Below are 23362 nucleotides of genomic sequence, written 5' to 3'. Positions count from 1 at the left end.
TACATGGTAAAAATGAGAAAGTAAGCAATTTTTTCAGTAATAGTGTGCTGTGACACTTTTAGAATCATAAAATCATAGAATATCAGGGTTGGAAGGGACCTCAGGAGATCATCTAGTCCAACCCCCTGCTCAGAGCAGAATCAGCCCCAACTATTGGTGTACATGAGAACATACAAATGTTGTATTTATATGTCTGATTATGTAAGCAAGTCATTTTTAAGTGAGGTGAAACTTGGGGGTAGACAAGACAAGTCAGACTCCTGAAAGGGGCACAGTAGTCTGGAAAGGTTGAGAGTCGCTGCAATAAAAGATATTACCTCAACCACCTTTCCTCTCTCATATCCTGGGATCACACACACACACACTCTCTCTCTGATTCATGACCCGTTCAGCATGCTGGATCCTGGCAGATGAGTAGCTAAGGCTTGGGCTGACTTGGTATCCTTTTAGCTAGGCAAAAAAGCAATGTGTATACATGATAAATCATGCAGGCTATTGTTGGTTGTCGGCAGTCTGAGAACCTAGATTTCAGTTAACACCACTGAACAATGTGTCTGCTGCGTTAGAAGTACTGCCCTTGACTCTTGTATGTGACAGAGTTTGTTTGTTTTTTAACGTGAGACAGTTGTTTCATTATATGATACCCGCTTGGATATCATTTGTACCCTGTGACGTCGAGACTTTAAGCCAAATCTGAGACCTTGTGGTAAGTCTAGGGAGAAGTGAATTTCGAATCGCACAACCTGCAACTCGCAATAGTTTGGAACTTCTGACCAGTCCTTTATCAAAAGAGCTCAGTGATACAGCCGCACATAAATGACTAACAGGGCAATAGTTTAGCAGTTTGCTTCAGCGTTGCCAGTGGGAGTTTGTAACACCTATTGCACATGTAATCTCTGCTTATCACATATCTACTATAACTTCCTATTAATACCAGAGAAACCGACTCTGTTCTCTTTTCCTATACACAAGCTCCATTTCTGCTTCCTAAAATGTTACCCAAGTTACTAGACGCAATGTCTATGAGTTTGACTTCCTCTCAATCCATTTGATTAAGAGCATTTATGATGGTTTATCTAGCTAATTGTTAAGGGTGCATTCCCAGGTAGTGTCTGTTACAGGTTTTGTTTTTAATGTTTTCAGCTGGCTTTTAGGCTCCCATTTTGAATGCTAGAGAGTAATGGATGGAGAAAGACAAGAACATAAGAGGCCTTTTTCCTGCTTTAGGGGGAAGAAAAACTCCATCAATTTCTTTTCCAGAATCTCAATTTGTATCAGAAAAAAAAATGATCTGGCTCTTTTTAAATGAAATTATTTTGATGTTGATCGTGGTTCTCTGAAAAAATACACAGGACATGACATCAGCGCAATAGTGCCCAGGCCCCCAGTTCCTACCCAGACTCCACTGATTTCATTGAAGTTATGCCAGGAATTAATTAGACCACAGCAAAGATCAAGAACAGGAATTCCCAATGTATAATAAATCTCATTTTTATGCTCATGTTGAGTTAAAGATCTCTCAAGTTATCTACCATTTTGTCACACTCAAAACATCCCAGCACCCAGAACCAACGATAAACTGAATTATTAGAAATATTTTGAACAACTTGTTGTCTAAAAACGGATTGCAGATAACAGATAATGTTGAGAATCCAGGCCGGCTATTTACATGACTTTTTTAGTGAAAGACAAAAATCAGTCATGTAGGTTTTAAATATTTCTGATACTATAATAGTGAGGGTCCTATACATTCTTGGACAGATGGATGGATGGAAATTATGTCTGGGTTTTAAGTCAATACATAAAACTAGTAGCCTGTCTTTAGCAATGAAACAGAACAAATAATAAACAAGGGCTGGTTACATTTTAGGGCAAGGTTTCTATAAAATATTCCATGCTATTTTCCCCTTAATCTTATTTAGCATCATAAACATTGCAGGATACTTCATTCCTTATCCCGCAATCCTTACTCAGGAAAACTCTGAGGCGGCAACTCAGCAAAGTATTTTTCCCATGCCTAACTTTAAACACATGAGTAGTCCATTTAAGTCAGTGGGACTGCTCAGTTGCTTAAAGTTAGTCACCTCCATAAGTATCTTCCTGAATTATTAACTGAAGGATCAGGTCCTCTACGTCTGAATACAACCATTGTTCACGCCTGGATTTTTAAAAGTTTTTAAATAGCGTTGGGCCTGGTTCTCTTTTGCACTAACCACTACGTCACACCACCTTGGCAATGTAAAAGGGGTGAGAACCAACTCCAATCTCTCCCACTTTATTACATTTCCGTTCATTTTAAAGCCCCTTTGCACTGCCAGAGCTGTGGCAGAACATGGCCCTAACTGTGTGTTAAAAAAAAAAAAAAAAATCTGTGAATTTTGAGTTGCTGGGCTGACAACTTCTGCCATCGACACCCTCTGTTTATCCACACCCCAAAAGCTGCACAGCCTGCGACACTGCAAGCTTCCCTTACTCTGCCCCCAGAAATGTCACTTTATCCTTGGGGGGGGCTCAACAATTTCTTGTTTGAGTGAACTGTCGGCTTTCCAATCTTATTTAAATGTCAGACAAGACGGGCAAATGATAACACCTCGACCTCTTCCTGTACTCCACATTAACCATGGCACAGACAACCCAAGCTGTTACTTGTCACATTGTCATCGTTATGGAATTGGGGTCAAAACACTCAACAACAGCAACACAAACATCGTGGGGGGGATGGGGAAAGAAGCTAATGAAACTACACCGAGTTACCCCAGTTGAGAATGTGTGTGGAGCCTTCGTTGTAGACTGGATTTGATGTTGGCCTTTGTGATCAAATCTTCAGAGTTACAGTTATAAAAGAAAGCACAGCTCAGAAAATATTTTGCACAGTTCATGTATCGGACACAGGTGAGGAGCCCAAGATCATGAATTTTCCACGGGGTTCTGAGCTTTGAAGGGTGGAGGCACCCAGGAAACAAAGGACTTCTTTGGGGTGGTCCAGTGAGGAGGAATAGGAGGAAACAGGTCACAAGAAAACGTAATCTGGACAAGAGGAAAAGTTTCCTGACTGCAAGGTCCATTAGTAGGCTCCTCCCCAAGGCAATGGATAATGCTACCCTTACACATGCTGGTGAGCATTTACTTATACGAACAGGCCTATTGAAGCCAAGGGATTGTGCAATCCAGCCCCAAGCAAGCAGTGGAAGCCCTTTGCCTGAGTCATTTAAAACAGGGCTTCACCAAGTATTAGGGAATGTGCATTCGCAAAGGCTGGGGGAGTGGAAAAGGTGGGCTAATGGGCCTTTTCCATCTCCGGTTTCTGTGACTCTGTGGCACGTTTGTGAGAGGCATGGGTCTGCTTGCTGAAGAAAGCGACGGCAATGTGATTGCAACTGTTCTGTCATTGCAGAATATGGACCTCAGAGAGCTGTGGATGTGAAAATCCTCCAGCATCCTTCCCGCAACCCCTAACTGGCTCTCTGCAGTCCAAGCTTCCTTCTTCTGAGATGGGTAGATGCCCCATCCAGGCTCTGATAGATACATCTGTAGTGTAAGGTCAATCTGAACTGACAATGACTAGGACAGCAAGTGAAGTCCGTATATCTGCTGTGCTGTGTGTGGAGTAAAATGGAGAGTGGTACTGGGCAGTAGCTGTATCTGTTTTGAGAGATCCTGGCCCCGTATTGGCCCTCAGTGTCCAACAACTGAAGAGATAATGAATGGGATTTATCACACCGGTAATAATAGGAAAACCAGAGACCAAGGAGATGAAGTCCCAGCAGTCGGAAAGAGCTCCTAGGAAGGAGTTTCAAAAGCTATCACACGTCCTCTTACTGAAACATGGTGGTTGGTTGTTTTCTAAACACTCTGAAAGCAAGTTGTGGGCCAAACCTACTGATGGAGTAAATAGCTGCAACTCTTGACTTCAGTGGATTGATGCCTGGTTACCCCAGCAATGAATTTGGCTCTGTGTACCTGACAGCATGCCCATCATTCCAGTGCAGCCCTACAACAAAACAAGCTTGGATCATAAAGTGATCCATCGGCAAAGCAGAAAACTCACCCTTCATGTGTGCAATAGTGCTAAAAGTTTTACAGGAAAAGGTTCAACCCAACTCAGTGACATTAATAAATTCACTTCCATAGGATCTTTCATCGGAGGGTCTCAAAGCACCCTCACAAACGTTAATAAGTGAAACCACTCGACACCCCTGAGAGATGGTTACATTGACGCATGGGGAGATCAAGTGATTTGCCTGGATTCACATTATGAGTCAGTAGCAAAGTTGGGAGTAGAACCCGTGAGACCTGATTGCAATCCTTGGCTCTAACCATTAGATAACATTGCTTGACATAGCATGTTTTGGAAGTTGGCATTCAGTTTGCTCTCCACCCTAGCCATAAATATCAAAGCTATTCTCATTGAAAGATGAATGCAGAGACTTTCATCCAACAGTGATAGCATCTCTGTGGAATTAGCGGTCCTTTTTTATCTGTTCATCCATCTGTTGCTGCTGGTACCATAGGCATTGTAGGGAAGCGGGTAATTGGGTGTCGGGGAGTTGATCCAGTGATTCTCCCTGCTTCCAAGCTGCTGTTCTCTCTGTTTCTCTTCCTGCTCAGTGATTAAGTGCTGCAGCTCTTCTTGGTCGTTAAATGGATTCTTGCCATACTCTTGTCGAACCCAGGCTCGGTACTGCCAAAACAAAACCAAAATGAGTTGTGAAGGCCACTGATAAGGTGCAAAATCTCTCTGCTTAGCATTAGCCCTACACCAGAACCTGCAGATAAAGATCCAGATACAAGAGGCAATCAGAATTATTGGGATGTAGAATGAAATCCTAACTTGTCCCCGTGCACACTGCCAGGGCCGGCTCCAGCTTTTTTACCGCCCCAAGCGGCGAAGCAGGGAAAACAAAAAGGATAAAGCCGCGATCAGCGGCACTTCAGCGGCAGCTCTACCGCGCCACTTCATTCTTCAGCGGCAATTCGGCGGCGGGTCCTTCGCTCCGAGAGGCACTGAGGGACCCGCCGCTGAATTGCCGCCAAAGACCCGGATGTGCCGCCCCTTTCCATTGGCCGCCCCAAGCACCTGCTTGCTGCGCTGGTGCCTGGAGCCGGCCCTGCGCACTGCAATTGCAATTATAGTGAATCTTTGCTTTCCATGAAATTCTGTGAAAAAAGCTTATAGGCGGGTTCCACACTGTGCTGCTGGATGTCCATCATCATACAGCATTTAAAGGGCCCAGTTTGCAGAATTTTGCACCTACCATTGTGCACCTAATTTGTGTCTGCAGCTGCTGCATGTACATGTGCAAATTACTAACTGCACTAATTTGCACCTGCGGTTATCCAGTTTGTGGTGGTTTCACTTTCTAGTTAGGTGTGCAATTGTGCATGCACTTTTGGACATGCATAATTGTGGAACTCAGGCCCACAATGATTAGATACTAAACTCGTACTTAAGTTAATGAGGGAAGCCACAACCCTTTTTCTTTTCTTCTGTAGCAACCTACATATAAACTGTATCCCTAAGCACTGATGAACAATCATAGAATCATAGAATACCAGGGTTGGAAGGGACCTCAGGAGGTCATCTAGTCCAACCCCCTGCTCAAAGCAGGACCAATTCCCGACTAAATCATCCCAGCCAGGGCTTCATCAAGCCTGACCTTAAAAACCTCTAAGGAAGGAGATTCCACCACCTCCCTAGGTAACCCATTCCAGTGCTTCACCACCCTCCTAGTGAAAAAGTTTTTCCCAATATCCAACCTAAACCTCCCCCACTGCAACTTGAGACCATTACTCCTTGCTCTGTCATCTGGTACCACTGAGAACAGTCTAGATCCATCCTCTTTGGAACCCCCTTTCAGGTAGTTGAAAGCAGCTATCAAATCCCCCCTCATTCTTCTCTTCTGCAGACTAAACAATCCCATTTCCCTCAGCCTCTCCTCATAAGTCATGTGCTCCAGCCCCCTATGGACAGGCTATGATATATAAAAACAACGAGGAGACTCCTCGTTGTTTTTGTGGATACAGACTAGCACGGCTACCTCTCTGATACTAGGCTGTGATATAAATTGCAGAAAGCAATGGTGCAAAAGTTTAGCATGGGGAATAAATTAAAGCTTTCATTCCCAAGGCCATACACAGTGGGAAACGTAAAGAAGAAGAGAGATGTTGTCAGAAGAGAGGTGAAAGAAGATTATGAGTAAACAAGGTGGGAAGGATACAGGGCGGCTGATACAAGCTGTGGGAGCTACAGAGGAGCCGGTTCTTAAGCCAACAGTGGTTCCATTAAGAGCAGAGCTGTTTAGTCCACGTCTCAGAAACTGTTTCCCACCCCTAGTGCTATACAGGCAAAGAGTGGCAAGATAAATGCTGTCAAGTTCTTGTGCAAAGTCCAGCTTGGTAAACATAATGGTGACACCATTGGAAAATGTAACCACAGTCACTCGCATTCCTGATTCCACTTTGTCATGACAGTGCAATGGGGTTATTTATTTCTTGTTGCCAAGAAGTTACCTTGGTTCCTAGTACAGCTGAATTACCATAAACAAACACCTCACATTCTTATTTGATGGTGACACCGGAAACAACTGACGTCACTGCAGTAGGTCACCAACACAAGTCGGTTCTTGCCTGTCATACTATTTGGTTTTGTACCATATTTGTTCAGTCTGATTTCTCATCAGGGTCTCCAGTTCCTGCTAACGTCTATGGTCAGCTGGGTTTGGGCTGAGATTGTGGGGTTGTCTGAAAACGAAATATTGCTAATATGAATCTTTGTGACACACACACCCCCCATCCCTCCCATCGTGCTGCAACATGAAGCAGTCAGGAAGAGCCCTATGCTCTGGGAATCCATCCCTGAGGGCACAGATAGAAGGAGGAGGCCAGTTTAGGGTTCTGCAAGGTCAGCAAACTTTATAGTCAACTGTCCACTTAGGGGGTTTCTTGCACTTTCCTCTGAAGCAGCTGGTGCTGGCCACGGTCAGAGAGAGGATAATGGACTAGATGGAGCATTGGTCTGACCCAGTATGGCTATTCCTGTGTTCCCCATATACGCTAATAAACTCCTCAGGCTGTAACCTGTTCAGGGCAGGGACTGTCTCTTTGCACAGTGCCCTGGCCTCTAGATTGGGGTGGGCAAACTACGGCCCGGGGCCCGCATCTGGCCCTTCAGATGTTTTAATCGGGCCCTCGAGCTCCTGCCGGGGAGTGGGGTCGGGGGCTTGCCCCACTCCACGCTTGCCGGAGCTCTGCGCAGCTCTCGCAGCTCCCATTGGCTGGCAACCACAGCCAATGGGAGCTGCAGGGACGGCGCCTATGGACGGGGCAGCACACAGTGCTGCCTAGCCGTACCTCCACATAGGAGCCAGAGGGGAGACATGCTGCTGCTTCCAGGAGCTGCTTGAGGTAAGCGCCACCCGGAGCCTGCCCCTCTGACCCCTTCCCGCACCCCAGCCCTGTTCCCCATCCCACCCTCTGAACCCCTCGGTCCCAGCCCAGAGCCTCCTACTGCACCCCAGAGCCTGCACCCCCAGCTGCAGCCCTCACCCCCCAACCACACCTCAACCACCTGCCCCAGCCCGGAGCCCCGTTCCATACCCTGAACTTCTCATTTCTGGCCCCACCACAGTGCCCACACCCCCAGCCGGAGCCCTCACCCCTTCCCACACCACAACCCCCAATTTCGTGAGCATTCATGGCCCGCCATACAATTTCCATACCCAGATATAGCCCTCGGGCCAAAAAGTTTGCCTACCCCTGCTCTAGATGCTACCACGGTACAAATAATCTTCCTACATTTTTGACTAGCCAAGCATTCTAGTTGCTTCAGCGAAAAACGTGGGAGCACCTGGGAAGAGCCATAGCCATGACTGGGTCTTGGTCTCAAATAGGGCACAATAAGGAAAAATTTGAGAGCCAGTCCTCTGCAGCATTCATCTGGCTGTGACCAGGGGAATCCCTTGCTAGGTGTCCTCTCTGCTCTCTGGAGCAGCGATGGTTGTCACCGAGCTGAGCCCTCCATGATAGCTCAAGCTTTTGAGTGGGTGGTGGCTTCCACTGAAATCCGGGGGCTTTCCAGTGGGGATTTTTGCAATTCCAGGTCTAATCACTTACCAGGCCTGCAGGCTGCAGAACCCACTGTATCGAATGTGCACTCGTTGCCTTGAATCAGGAAGACATTCAACATTTTGTTAAGGGTGGAGACATTGCTATATTGGCCGTAGGCCAGAAGACTAGGCTTAATTTCCTTGCTAGAAAACAACGGATGGGAACTGGCCTCCCAAAATGTGAACGAGCAGGATATCCTGCATGCTTATTCAGTGCAAAGAGAACTTTGCCCTGTAATAATATGGACTCCATTCTCCTCTTTGCACTGCCATTCAGTTACTCCTTATTTACCCCACTGTGAGAGAAGAATCAGTCCTGATGTTCTTGGCACAAGCTTTTCTGCACAGAGGTTTCCATGGGTCCTGGTGACACTAGATCTTGGAAAGAGTCTAGTTATACATCCAGTTCAGGTCAGGTCACCATGAGTTCACACTACACATGGCTTATCTGACATGGCAATCTGCACTGGTCACTAACAGCAGGACAGGTCGATGGGTCACCGGAGGACCGGAGAGGGCGCTAGGACAATGCATTGCAAGGAGACCGGCATTAACAGACAGCACGGCTGCTTCCTGCCAAGAGGAAGCTCCCAGAAAGAAATTCACTTGCCAGAGGCCATCTCTGCCTTAAGCTTAGCTCTGAAACAGTGCCAAGGTTAACCCTTTGACGGCCTAATCCCTGTGAGAGGCTGAGCACTCATAGCTCCCCTTGGCTAGGACCGGAGATGGAGGTGCTCAGCATCGCCCAGGCCAGGGCCTGAGTTTGCAGAGCAGGTCGCTGCTGGGCGTACCCAGCTGGTTTTAGCAGCGACCGTTGTGCATGTTACAGCAGCATGTTCCTAGTCTCTCATTGTGTGGCTCACCTCCAGAGGTACATTTCCAGTCACTGCTTCTGGGTAAATAATCTGGAGCGGGGAAGAGGTGCGCCACCACCATGCAGCAGCCTGACAGGCCCAAGTTTCCACTCCCTGGCTCAAGAGTACCCAGCCCCTGAGCTGTCTCTGACTTCCCACCAGGGGAAAGCGAGAGGCAGCATGACTGATTGTTGTAGCTGCTGCCAAGTGTTTGTTTATCAAGTCAAATAAGGTGAGGTTCAAGTACAATTCCTCCAGCAAGAGCCAGTCTTCCCCTCACATCTCACAGCTGGACCTTGCTTCAGGACCAAATTTATCTCCATCACCTGATGCAGCTGGGTCTGTCTCACTGAACGTGTGAGGGGTGGCACATCCCAGAGCAACTGCCAGGGGCATTCTCAGGTCTGGGGCTCCTTGGGCCAGTGGGAACTCGGCTGTGTCATGAAGCTTTGTGGCGGGGAAGGGAAATCAATGGATTTACAAATATTTCCTGTGCACCCCGGTGCATAGATCAACATCAGCACCTGCCTGGGAACAGGCCACTCATCTGTGGTTGCAGTCAGAGGACAAGGCAGCATGTGTCTAAAAGATAAGGGGGGCCCATAGGATGAGAGGTAATGTGGTGCAGTGGGCAGGACACTGGACGGGGGGTATATCTACACCACAAAATCAAGGTGTGATTGTAGCATGGGTAAGCATACCCATGTCAGCTCTTATCTAGCTAGCACAGGTAACAATAATAGCAAAGACGCAGCAGCACAGGCCATTGTTTTGGGGTCTTCTTAAAGGCCCAACTTCTGGAGTCATGTGATTAACTGAGACTCTCAGCATTCTTTTTTGAAATACCTCTAGCTTTCATGTTTGCAGAGAAAAGCTTGAAAAATTTGACCTAAGCTGGGGTGCTGGAACAATTTGCAATGTGGGGGTGCTGAGAGCCATTGAACCAAACTGTAAACCCTGTATAGAATGGAAACCACTGCAAGCCAGAGGGTGCGGCGGCACCCCCACATCCCTAGTTCCAGCACCTATGGCATCCGAGTGTGACCAAAGGACTCAAAAAGCCAAAGGCAAAGAACAGGAATGCAAAACGGATTTTTTTTTTAAATCTCATGATTTTTGGGGTGGGGCTGACCCCTGATTCTGGAAGACTGGGGATTTAGTTCAGCGGCGCCTGCATCACAGCAGTGTCCTGATGGCCCTCTCGGTTCGGACTCCATCCAGCCTTGCTGAGTGCCTGATGTCCGGGTGAGCTCTGTTCACTGGGGGGAAGCCCCAGAGGGAATCTCCGGGGTGTGGCATATTTTGTAATGTGTTTGACATTTTTCTGGAGAAGTTCCTAAAAGCTGGTGACTGTCAGGCTGCTGCTTATCATGTGACACAACAGTGCACCCCCATGGGAGTTTGCTCAGAAGGGCCTGACCTAAGTTCACCCATCAAAACAACAGGCCCAGAAGGGAAGTAACAGGGCACCGATCCACACAGCCCGGGACTCAATGGGAAGCTGTTGACATTCTGAGCTGTGTCACATGCTGGCTCCTTTGGACAAGATTAAAAAATCCCCTCTAGCGACCCTGGGGCTTGGAATGGAACAAAGCACGCCCTAGCTACAACCTGTCACAAAACTAAGGACTGTCACGTGAAGCATCTTGGCAATGCTGGCAGGAGGCATGGGGGAGAGGCAGGCAGAATGGCTCCGGGGACACCGTGGGGAGCATGCGTGGAAGTGACATTTATTAAACACTCCAAGAGGTGCACCCATTCACTGCTGGCCTGCAGGCACTAGCAGATGTTCAAGGAGGAGTAACATTGGCTACCTGATCCCAGCCCTTTCCTGCCAGGTCCTGACTCCTCTGGGGGTAGGTGCTACTGCCAGAGTCAGCCAACCTCACTCCTCTTCACACTGAGTTGGCTGCAGCTCGTCAGCCTCTGCCTCTAAAAAGCTGCATTCCAGCTCAGGAGCGCCAAGTGGTTCCAGATGCAGAAGAACTATGCAGATGTCATCATCTTTCCTTATGACAGCTCCTCTTGGGACATCTAGGGTTCGTTTAACTTAACCTAATGCAAGCCAAAAAGAATCCTTCTCTTCGATCGGGCCGGGCTCAGCCAGTGATCGTGTTTTCCTTATCCCTGATCCTCTGCTTTGTTTACTGGAGGTTGGATTTCTTAATTAACATTTGTTTATGTCCTTCAGCTGCTGAACATGGGAGACTTGCTGTCAAATGAAGCCCTGCTTAGACGCACACACTATCCAAGCATCACTATCCTGACTTGCAATGACCTCACCCCTCCCCACTATTCTAGTTCTGGGCGGCTGCTGCTGCTCGGGCCCCAGCCAGCACTCATCATCCATCCTGGACTACCCAGCAGCGTCTTCTGTTCCGCCAGTCAGCCTCACAAACAGAGCTCATCAGACAATTACAGTCCCAAATTTTCACACACAAAATGCACCCACAAAATGTGTTGGTACTTTTTTTTTTTTGCATGCATACATAAAACAAACCAAGTCCCCAAATAACAAGAAGCAGGCCCAACCCCCAACTTCTGCAAGCATTTGGTATTTTTGCATGATCCGTTACCTATTTTATGGGTGCAAAACAGATGTGCCTGTGAATTTTGTTGACACAGACAAGGGACCCTCTGCAAATTTGGTTCTTGATTTATTTTGGAGGCCAAGACATAATGACATTGCAACTTACTCTCACCACATCCCATGCACGCGTCAACAATGCGTCACACCAGTAAAATGGGAACATCTGAGTGTCATGGCCTACAATTGTTTTGTCCCATGGGTAAATGCCAGCCCACGAGCAAGGAGAGGAAAGGATGTACCTCCTTGAGCAGAGTCCTCTCATACTCCTGCAGCTGCTGCTGAAAGCCAAAGTTGGGACTGACATAGGAACGGACGACCTTGGTGGCAGCCAGACACTCCTCCCAGCTGAGGTCAGTCACAGTCATCAGGTAAGCCACCAGGATGGTGGTGCTGCGGGAAACTCCAGCCAGGCTGTCATAGCAGGAGGATTGAAAACAAGAAGAGCACAGGGTGACATGGTGCACTCAGGAGGTGGGAGAGCCCCATGCAGGTGAACAGGAGGAGCAACCCCAAGTCAGCTGCCTGGCTAGAAGTACGTCCTGCATGGAGTGCATCGGTCAGCCCTGCACCAACACCCTGTGAACGATACAAAGTGTGTGTGGAAAGCCAGTCCCCTGTTTCAGAGGGGGCCTCTTTCGAGAATGCTTTTCCTATCAAGAGCTATCGTTAATCCAGTGGATGGGAAACTGCACTGGGACTCAAAAGATATAGATTCTGTTCCCAGCTCTATTGCTGATCTGCTGGGGGACCTTGGGCAAGAGGCTTCCAATCTCTAGGCATCTATTTCCCCTCCCATTGCTAATTTGTCTTGTCTATTTAGACCGCAAGTTCTTCAAGGCAGGGCCTGTCTCTCTGTCTGTGCCCGTGCAGAACTCAGCACGATGGGACCCTGGACCCAGTCAGGGCAGGGCCTGTCTGTCCTTGTGTATCTGTGCAGCACCTTCACAATGGGGCCCTGGTATCACTGGGGCTTTTGGGGGCCACCGTAGTATTAATAGAGCTTTTGATAACAATGTAAAACACAGTGAATATACGCAAAGGGGGCAATTGACATCAACACTGACCAATGAACGAGGCAGCCTCCCCCATGGAGCCGGCCTTCATGAATGAACCTGATGCTCTCCTTAAAATGCTGGATCCTAGGAGAGAAAGCAAACAGCGAGATTAGGCAGAGGTCACACACTTTGCGGAGCCCGTTGTTCTGGGTCAGCCCGTTTCCAGAGAAGCTGCGCTCTCCTGGCTCTCTGGACAAGACACTGAGCTCCTTTCCATGGGGAGGTGTGATAAAGAGAGCTGCCAAGTCTCGTGCTGCTGCAGGAAGACGTTGTTTTTAAGCACGGCCCTGCTTGGCCTGGCGAGTTAGCATCGGGGCCAGGGGAGCACTGCATCTGGATAGCCGGTTCTGTACCCAAAGTGATGCACAGCCATTAACTGGAGACCCCCCACAACCCGGTGAGAGAGAAGTGTAAATTAACCCCTTCGTGCCATTAGGCAGCTGAGACTCAGAGATCTCCATTGGTTAGCTCCCCTGCACCTCAGGGTTAGAGCCCAGGACTCCCTGGCCACTAGTCCCCTACTCAGTACACTGGCCCATACGCCTCCACTAAGGAAGGATGGTCTTGGGAACGAGGCACTGGTTGGGAACTCAGGCGATTGGGGCTCAGTCCCCAGCTCTGCCACAGACTTTCCGGGTGACCTTGGTCAAGTCACTTCTCCTCTCTACACCTCAGTTTCTCCATCTGTAAAATGGAGATAATGATACAGATCTCTTCTATAAAGCGCTTCGAGATGTGCTGATGAGAGGTGCTAGATAAGAGCTAGGTATTGTTATAAGGAAAAGTTAAAAAAAATGGGCATGTTTAGTCTTGAGAAAAGAAGACCGAGGGGGGACTTGATAGTCTTCAAATCTGTTAAGGGCGTTATAAAGAGGATGGGGATTAATTGCTCTTCCTCTCCACTGAAGGTAGGACTAGAAGTAATGGGATTAACCTACAGCAAACAATGTAGGTTAGATATTAGGAACAACTTTCTAACGATCAGGGTAGTTAGGCTCTGGAAGAGGCTTCCAAGGGAGGTTGTGGAATCCCCGTCATTGCAGGTTTTTAAGAACAAGTTAGACAAACCCCTGTCAGGGAGGCTCTAGGTTTACTGGGTCCTGCCTCAGCACAGGGGACTGGACTGGATGACTTCTCGAGGTCCCTTCCTGCCTACCATTTCTATTTCTCTGATTTTCTGTACAATAGGGATAATCATGATTCCTTTCTCCCACCTCTCGTCTATTTCGATTGTGAGCCCTCTTGGGTGGGGACTGTTCCTTACAGAGCTCAGCACAGTGGGGCCCAGATCTCAGTTGGCGTCTATAGGTATTACCCTCATACAAATTATAACAAGAACGCCAGTGATATGTTACCAGATTTAAAGGTGGGGTGTTATGCTGATTCAGATCATAGAATCATAGAATCATAGAATATCCCGAGTTGGAAGGGACCTCAAGAGGTCATCTAGTCCAACCCCCTGCTCAAAGCAGGACCAATTCCCAGCTAAATCATCCCAGCCAGGGCTTTGTCAAGCCGGGCCTTAAAAACCTCCAAGGAAGGAGACTCCATCACAAACATCCGCCCACGCCTGGCATCATAGTATCTAGGTGCCAATGTAAACGTCACTCTGCTAAATCCCATCAAACACAAAGAACATTTCAAGAATAATGGCAGGGTGCAAACCTTTGTGTTCCTTCTTCTTCTTCTAAGTCAGTGTTTACAGTAAATGTTTCCTTGTTATTCGCTGGACAGACGCTGCCTCTAAGCCAAGGAAGTGATGGCTGAATTCTGAAGATCTTTTTCCCCATTAAAAAAACAAAGGGGCCCTTTTCAATCCAAAAGGGAGAGGTAACCGAGGGGTGATGATAGGTCAGGGGAGAAACTGCAGGGAAAGCCCAGGCCCAGGATAGCAGGTGTGCGGCTGGCCCTCATCATTGTTTCCATCAGCACGCCCGCTGTGTTCTCCATTCACGTTCCAGATTAGATGCTCCTTTCTCTACCTCTTGCCCTCCCTGCCCAATTCTTTGGGATAAATTCAGACCTGGTAATGATGGGTGCAACTCTGAAGGCAGGGAGCCACCTCTGGGAGACTTGGATGGACTCTGGAAAGGTGTTCGGTCCAGGCTTCCTTGGGAGCCATAAGGATGAGCCAGGACAACGGACAGGGGAAGATGTAGGGGAAATCCTGGAAGGTTCCTGCCCTCTGCATAAATATACTGGGCCAGATTCTGGCTTCAGTTATACCTGGACTAACGCTACGGATGTCAATGGAGTTACTCCTGGCTTATGCCCATGTGTGCCAGAGATCAGAATCTGATCTGTCCTCTCTGCCCTTCTTGGATCTGCAGAGCTCCTGGCCATATGTGAACCATTAACAAAAGTTCTAAGAAAAACAAAGCAAGCCGAGATCTGGCAACCAGCCAGCCTGGCGTAACACCAGTCCCAACCAAGGAGACGTTAACCCTTTGCGTGTGTGGCAGCAAAATGCTTCCTTTGTCACCATCCGAGTGAATTGGTGATTTATTAAATGAGTCCAGCATCTCTCCCTGGAACAGGACCCTTGGAGCCGAGATAAGGGCTATTGTTATTGCAGGAACAAGGTTAAGCCATGAGAAGCTCCTCTCCTTCCTTTCTTCCCTCCCCCCACCACACAAGCTTTCTCCGACATCACCCTGACTTCCTCAGCCTTCTCATAAGAAGGGTGGGGATGTTCTCCCACAGCCTTCCTGAATTCTCAGAAGTTAAGACAAGATTCGATTGATTGTACAAAGCCACAGCGGAGCCATTCCTCAGCAACCAGGCGGGTGGCTTTTCTCTGTAGAACATCCGACTCATTCTACACTGATACTGGAGAGCTTGTTATTCATGTGTGACCACAGGAGTGGGAGTCCAGACTTCTAGGTTCTAATCCTGGCTCAGGGGATCTGACAAATCTTTTCCATCTCGAGCTTCTCTGCTAAGAAGGGATGCTGCCCACCTCCTGGAAGAACACAGTTCACACACCTTCTAGAAACCAGCCAAAGACCGTGCCAATGGCAGCAAATGCTTTAGTTGCCCAAAGCTCAGAGAGAGACTACTATCCTGTAAAGGTTTTTATCCCACACTCATCACCATGGTACCTGAGCGTCTTCCTGTAGTGCATTAAGCAACATGTCTACACATCTGTCACATGGTGTTTTGTTCTCTCATCCTCTCCCCAGAGGGAAAAGCGTGTGCTGTGGACTGTCTTGTTTTGGTAGGGTGTTTTTTTTTTTTTAAATATAAATATACCTGTTGCTACGTGTTTGTTAGAGAAGGCTAGTCAAAGGAATGCACCTTGCATTTGAAGTGGCAAGTGGTGAGTTTTGGAATGGATCTTTGTTCCTGGGGAGTTCATTCCAGTCTCGGACCACCCCCCTTTCTGTCTCCCACAAAGATGGGCTCTACCCTTATTGCTGAGAGCTCCATTGTGTTAAAGCACAGTTGTCAACCATGCTTTGTCCTGGAGCATAGGTGGTCTTTTAGACACCCTGGGCTCAGGCCATGGAGGGCTTTGAAGATAAGGACTGAGACGTTGCAGTTGATTTGAAATTCTATGGGAAGGGAAGCTAATGTAGAGAGAGAAGGATGGGTTGGATACACTCAAGGCCCTAATCCCTTTGGGTTTATAACAGGCTCTTCCGGTCTGTCTTATAGCAAAGGCAGTTAGCTCTTCAGCAAATTTTCCTTCTTTCTCTGGACTGAGAAGCAGATGAAGGCTGGCTAAAAGTGAGCTGGAAATGTCCCGAGTTCCCCTGGGCTTGGAACAAAAGCTTATCCCCATGTAGATTTCCAGTCCTCTCCTTAACTCATGGAAGGTAAAGTCTCTCTGCTTTTGGGAACATAGGAGTAGCCACATCATATCAAACCACTGGTCCATCTGCTGTGGTATCCTCCTGCCAAGAGTGGCCAATTCTTGATGCTTCAAGGGAAGGAGACAAAAACCCCAACTCTCTATAATTCAGTTGGCCCACAGGCAATCAGCTAATAATCTGCAGCTTGAGGTTTATCAGATTATTAACTGATAATACTTTGCATTTTATAGCACCTAAAGAGGTATAGCAGGTGGGGGGAAAACAGCTGTTGGCAGCAACTTGGTGTTTAACAGAGTCCTATGAACTCAGTGGTAGTGCCTTCCTTGGAATTGAATCCCTTGTTCACTGGAGCTAACCCCTATTCCCTGTCACACCTTGTAGCGAAGTCTCCCATTCCCCATGCAGCAGCTGGGTAAACCAAAACTCAGAAAGTTTAAGTGAGTTTCCCTTGAGAATCAGTGGCAAGATCTAGGAACAAATCTCCTGACTCCAGTCCTTTGTTCTAACCACTAGACCATGGTTGCACAGGTATACATCTTAAAATGCTGCTACACTATTTAACCTCTGGGGACAGTGAATTCCTTAGGCTGATTAAACAGTGAGCCAAACCCACAAATTCTCAATCAGTTTTTAAGTAGGTAGAACCCCCATCTACTGTCTTACAATCCCATCCAGTGTCAGGCAGAAGAGGCAAAGAAGAAATCAAGAGAAGGACACAGCTTGCAAAAAACACATTCAACAACTTCCAAAGACTCCGGGGTTGTCGTAAGTTGACACTACTCAGCCACGCTAGATTGCTGACGGGCTGCATGTGGTCACTCCTCCACCAGGGATGTGGGAGCTGAACACTTAAGGAGGATACAGAGATGACTCAGAGGGTCTGAGTTTGGGCATTACAGAAGAACATTAAAATGAGCTGGATCACCAAAACTAGGCACAATGAGGTAATGAGAAGTATGAATTGTTAAAAAGCCCACTTACTTGAGACATTAGGAAGTCAATCACATCTTTCTGAGATACGCTGATCTCAGAGTGACCTGACTGGAGCATTCATACTATCAGGCAAGATGCCAGGGAAACCAGTAAGAAGAGGAAAGAAAGCCAGCTACGTCAGAAACAGCACCAGATCAACCGGTATCCAAAGGAGAGTGGAAGTTTTATAACTCTATTGTGACTGTGAAAGATGGGTGGTGGTGGTGGACAGCCTCCATATTGGATATGTCACTTGAAGAACAATCCACGCAGGGACCCATTGCTTTCATGTTATGGGAAAGGGACTGTGTCCTTCACCATTCTGAAGTCCTCAATCAATTCCCCTCTAGCACCTCTTGTCTTGCTATGTAGTTCCCCACCCCCCTGCCGTCTCTCATATAGAAACAAATGGATGGCTTTGTAAATTATCATCATCTCTCAGATCTTCTCTTTCATTTCCATCCCAAACCCCTCTGCATTCCTGACACAACCCTGGAACAGCCCCCTGTTTTCTCCACCTCAAACGCACTCCTTCTAACTGTCCCACCTGTCACAGCCACTTGCCACCATCCTGACTCTTCAATCGGCCATGAGGAGGCACGGAGTCACATGATGCCTCCTCCCCTTCCGCCTATCTCCAGGGGGCTGCTCCAGCTCTCTCACCCTTACTGGCTAAGGAAGTGAAAAGCAAAGGCTGTGAAGGAAGCCTAAGTTGTCCTATACCATCACAAAGTCCTATGGCTAGGTCATGAAATTAGCCCAAATACAGCTACCTGGTTGGGTAACGTCTTCCATGAGTCAACTCCTTCCAGCTCATATACCCCTAGGAATGTCTTTGTAATACTTTCCATTCCATTATAGAAATAAGGCACTGCTGGCCTTGTGTTATGGGGAAGGCCCTTTGTTTTCAGTTTTGACTGATTTTTACTGAAAAAGTCCCGTGTTTTACAAAAGCTATTATTTGTTTTTTACTGATTTTCACCCTAACTTTGGACTATTCAACTACATGAAAATACTGATTATGTTAAAAAAAGCCAGTACACTACATTAGTAGATGTGTTTATCTTAATAAGTTAGCCCATGGGTCGGCAACGTTCGGCACGCGGCTCGCCAGGGTAAGCACCCTAGCGGGCCGGGCCAGTTTATTTACCTGCTGACGCGGCAGGTTCGGCCGATCGCAGCCCCTACTCGCCGCGGTTCGCCGTCCTGGGCCAATGGGGGCGGTGGGAAGCCATGGCCAGCACATCCCTCGCCCATGCTGCTTCCCACTGCCCCCATTGGCCCGGGACGGCGAACCGCGGCAAGTGGGGGCTGCAATCGGCCGAACCTGCCGTGTCAGCAGGTAAATAAACTGGCCCGGCCCGCTAGGGTGCTTACCCTGGTGAGTCGCGTGCCGAAGGTTGCCGACCCCTGAGTTAGCCTAAGTGTAAATGCAAGGTTGTCTGTTAAAGTAAAGCTATGCAGTGGAACACACATACACACACGTGTGCGCATATATGTACATACTATGAATGTACAGTTCATAAAATAAACCACAGCATTAAACTGCATTTACTTTCAATACTCTTACTTTCTCTATTTGTTGCATTTTTTCTGCCCTCACATCCCCTAACATTAATGTGGATTTTTACTCAGAAAATTGTGAAGTTAATTTTTTGCACCAATTTTTACCCCGTTTTTAATTTTTGTAATAAACACGGGCACATTCCCAGGAATTTTAAACAAAATAAAAACCAAAAACATAGGGCCTCGTTTATGATGGATTTATTGCTCTCCTTGGGTAGCTTGCAGCCTTTGGCTTCACGTCCCACAATACACCAGCCCCGGAAATGCACTGCTGGCCATGCCTTTTTGTATAATTGTTTGCTTCAGGTTTTTAATGTAGTGCTGACTTCCTCACCATGGGAATCCACTTTTGCTGACTCTACCCCAGTTGACTTCCCAAACTATGTCAGCCACCAGAATCCTCTCTCTTATGTCTACAGGCATCAGCCCCAAGGAACATATTCAATTTCCAGCCATCTCCTAGAGTAACTGGTACAGATTCCCTCTTTGCATGCAGGATGCAGGTCATTATGAGTCGCCAAAGTCTCCAGTCACAAACCTCCCTCCTTAGAAATCCTTTGTAAGTGCTCCCGCATTGTGAAATCTCTGGTATAAAGCAATGTGCAGAAAATAGTTCCTTGAACAACTCTTCCTTCCTGTGGCCAGTTTTGTGTAGACATGTCACAAAGGGGAAAAAAAAAAATCCTGATCTTGCTGAGGAAAGGTTTTCTTGTAAAGCTTCTCTTTCCGCTCAGTGGGAACATGAGCAAGCAGAATTAGTAGGCTGGGGCATGTCTCTTTCTCCGAAAGATGCACTTTCCAGTGGAACACTAGCAGCTCTCCAAATACCCAGGGATAGGGTGACCACATGTCCTGATTTTACAGGGACAGTCCTGATTTTTGGGTCTTTTTTTTTTATATAGGCTCCTATTACCCCCCACCCCGTCCCGATTTTTCACACTTGCTGTCTGGTCACCCTACCCAGGGACAAAGTTTCCAAAGCGGCCTCTGAACTTTCACACCCCCAGTTCTGGGCACTCAGAGCCTCGGGATTGCATGTGCAAATGGTGTTTCTATGTGGAAATGGGGTGGCGATGATGTTGGACTGGCATCATTCCTGGGGCACCCCGATACTGTGTGTGCATGGAAAGATGAGCTTTGGAGCACCCCAAGGTATGTGCCCCAGAACAGAAGGGTTGCAATTTAAGTGTTGTGGAGAGGCCACTTTGAGATTCTGCCACTGGATTACGTAGGGTTACCATACGTCCTCTTTTTCCCGGACATGTTCGGCTTTTCGGCAGTCAAACCCCCGTCCGGGGGGAATTGCCAAAAAGCGGAACATGTCCGGGAAAATGGCGGCTCTGTTTAAGAGCCCGGCTGCCTGAACGCTCCCGGCTTCGGGCAGCCCCGTGCCTGGAGACCCTGCGCCGCCGGAGCCCGGGAGGGGAAGTGCCCGGCTGGGGGCGCAGGGTCTGGAGGCATGGGGGATGCCCAAAGCCCGAGCGCTACCGGCTTCACGGTTTGCTGGGCAGCCTCCAGACCCTGCGCCCCCGGCTGGGCGCTTCCCCTCCCGGGCACCAGCTGCGCTGGGGAAGCGCCGGCTGGGGGCGCAGGGTCTGGGGGCTGCCCGGGAAACCGTGATGCTGGTAGCACTGGGGCAGCCCTTTCCCCCTGGCTGGGAGTGGGAGGGAGGAGGGGGCGGAGTTAGGGTGGGGGAAGGGGCGGAGTTGGGGCGGGGCTAGGGTGGGGAAATGGGCGGGGCCATGGCCCGTGGAGGGTCCTCTTTTTTTATTTATGAGGTATGGTAACCCTAGATTACGTTCAGTGCAGGCCGATACCGTGACCTTTGCAGTGATGATGGTACCGCACTGAGGGTTGGCCAGCATGTTGCAGGAGGCCTTGGGAAGAAAAGTCAAAACCTCCAACTCCAAGCACACAACCCTCTGTCTGGAGCTGGGTTTGGTGGCCCATGAAATCCACCAATGAGGAGTCACCGCTGTGGATGGTCCTGAATTTAACATGGATCCACTGGGATCTGGAAGGCACTGTGTGGCCTTAAGCAGAGTGAAGCTCAGCAGTGGGAAAAGACCTGTCCACTAGCCCCATTCTTCAGATCCCACGGGGGCCCAGGAGAGAGAAAATCCACTGCACCCCCACAACACACACACACACACACCGTCCCAGGCATGGGGGTCAGGGGAAAATGGGGTGAGAAGGAGCGAAGCAAGACAGAAAGGATTTGTGGGTAAGGAGAGAACTCCCATCCCAAAGACGGGCCTGCACAGCTCCTCCCACTCATGCACCAGAGAGAACTGAACAAACCATTACTAGGTCTGACGCAGAAAGTCACTACTCCGCTCCATCTCCCTGGGGTTACAACACTGCAGAGGTTCCTAGAAGGCAGGCTCCAGAGTGGCTGGAGAATAACACCCACCACGCTCCCTCACCAGCACATTCCTTTCAAGCGCTGCAGCACAAAGGAGGAGATGTAATCAGCTCTGCCCCCAGCCATATCTTACCTGGGAAGAGGGTTTTGCAGTGTGGAAGCAGCTGCATGAACCTCAGAGCATGGGGGGGATTTACTAAATCTGCCAGGCTGACTGAGGACAATCATGCATGCATGCAAAAGCAGTAGCACCTCAGCAAACCTTAGTATTGCAGAGTACAGCACCGTGTGCTGGGGTGACAGGATTCCTGAAAGGGCCCCAAATGCACATGCAGCTATTCCTAAACACAGAGATGATAATGCCTAGCTCTTAGCTAGCCCGTTTTTTTCAGGAGATCTCAAAGCACTTTGCAAAGGAGGTCAGGATCATCATCCCCATTTTACAGATGGGGAAACTGAAGCACAGAGAGGGGCAATGTCTTATCCGAAGTCATGTGGCAGAGCCAGGCATAGAAGCCTGTCCAGTGCTCTACTCACTCTAGCACACTGCCTCCCATTGTAGCCATTTATTCCTAAACAAAGGGTAGGAATAAATGGTCAGTTTTCAGAAAGGAGAGAGGTAAATTGAGGTGTCTCCCAGGTGTCTGTACTGGGACCAGTCCTATTCAACATATTCATAAATGATCTGGAAAAGGGGGTAAACAGTGAGGTGGCAAAATTTGCAGATGATACAAAACTACTCAAGATAGTTAAGTCCCAGGCAGACTGCGAAGAGCTGCAAAAGGATCTCTCAAAACTAGGTGACCGGGCAACAAAATGGCAGATGAAATTCAATGTTGATAAATGCAAAGTAATGCACATCATTAAGAAAGGGATAGATAATAAGACAGAAAATATCATATTGCCTCTATATACATCCATGGTACGCCCACTTCTTGAATACTGTGTGCAGATGTGGTTGCCCCATCTCAAAAAAGAAATATTGGAATTTGAAAAGGTTCAGACAAGAACAACAAAAATGATTGGGGATATGGAGCGGCCTCTATATGAGGAGAGATTAATAAGACTGGGACTTTTCAGCTTGGAAAAGAGACGACTAAGGGGAGATATGATTGAGAGGTCTATAAAATCATGACTGGTGTGATGAAAGTAAATAAGGAAGTGTTATTTACTCCTTCTAGTAACACAAAAACTAGGAGTCATCAAATGAAATTAATACGCTGCAAAAGGAAGTATTAATAGACAAACAAAAGGAAGTATTTCTTCACACAACACACAGTCAACCTGTGGAACTCCTTGCCAGAGGATGTTGTGAAGGCTAAGACTATAACAGGGTTAAAAAAAGAATTAGATAAATTCATGGAGGATAGGTCTATCAATGGCTATTAGCCAGGATGGGCAGGGATGGTGTCCTTAGCCTCTGTTTGCCAGAAGCTGGGAATGGGCGACAGGGAATGGATCACCTGATGATTACCTGTTCTGTTCATTCCCTCTGAAGCACCTGGCATTGGCCACTGTCAGAAGACAGGATACTGGGCTAGATGGACCTTTGGTCTGACCCAGTATGGCCGTTCTTATGTTTTTATGTATCTATGTGTAAACACACACACACAAACAGACGTGCTCAACTTGTTTCCAATGGTTGTACACAGTGTCCAAGAAAAGATATTACTTCACCCACCCTGTCTCTCCTGTATCCAAGCAGGCATTTTCATTTTTAAAAATGGCCTTTTTTTCAGAAACAGTATTTTTTGGCAAAAAATTGTCTACTTGGTCAGATTTTGGGGGAAGGGGTTTTGTGAAAAATGTGCCTTTTTTCAATTGTTTCTTTTAGAGTCAGTGTTGAAAACATTATCCAAATGCTTATCGACACTTGTTTGTGCAAAGTTTTGACAATTATTTCAGGAATGTTTCCAAGGAAAGTTTGGAGGGAAAAATGGGGGGGAAATGGCAATTAAAAATATAAGCAAATGAAAAATGGATCCATTTCAAATCCTTTGACTTGGAAATCTTGAGGAAAATGAGTTTGCCATTTCTTGA

The 23362-nt window shown here is 47.8% G+C and overlaps 1 protein-coding gene across 2 annotated transcripts in view; it reads right to left on the bottom strand.

The window, feature by feature from the left end:
• Window positions 1-1475: 1475 nt before the first annotated feature.
• The window catches only part of LOC128848797 (dual specificity protein phosphatase 22-A-like), a 45453-nt gene continuing 23566 nt past the window's right edge, over window positions 1476-23362 (bottom strand). For both annotated transcript variants that reach the window (XM_054048959.1, XM_054048960.1), the window contains exons 6-8: window positions 12614-12688; window positions 11789-11960; window positions 1476-4681 (exon numbers count right to left, since the gene is read on the bottom strand). In XM_054048959.1, coding sequence (XP_053904934.1) covers window positions 4475-4681; window positions 11789-11960; window positions 12614-12688 — 454 coding nt within the window. In that variant the 3' untranslated portion in view covers window positions 1476-4474. The remainder of the gene's footprint in view (window positions 4682-11788; window positions 11961-12613; window positions 12689-23362) is intronic.

Source organism: Malaclemys terrapin, chromosome 14 (assembly GCF_027887155.1).
Source record: "Malaclemys terrapin pileata isolate rMalTer1 chromosome 14, rMalTer1.hap1, whole genome shotgun sequence".
NCBI classification, from domain to species: Eukaryota; Metazoa; Chordata; order Testudines; family Emydidae; genus Malaclemys; species Malaclemys terrapin.
The sequence above is the reverse complement of the archived record's forward strand: the minus strand, read 5'-3'. Positions and strand labels throughout refer to the sequence as shown.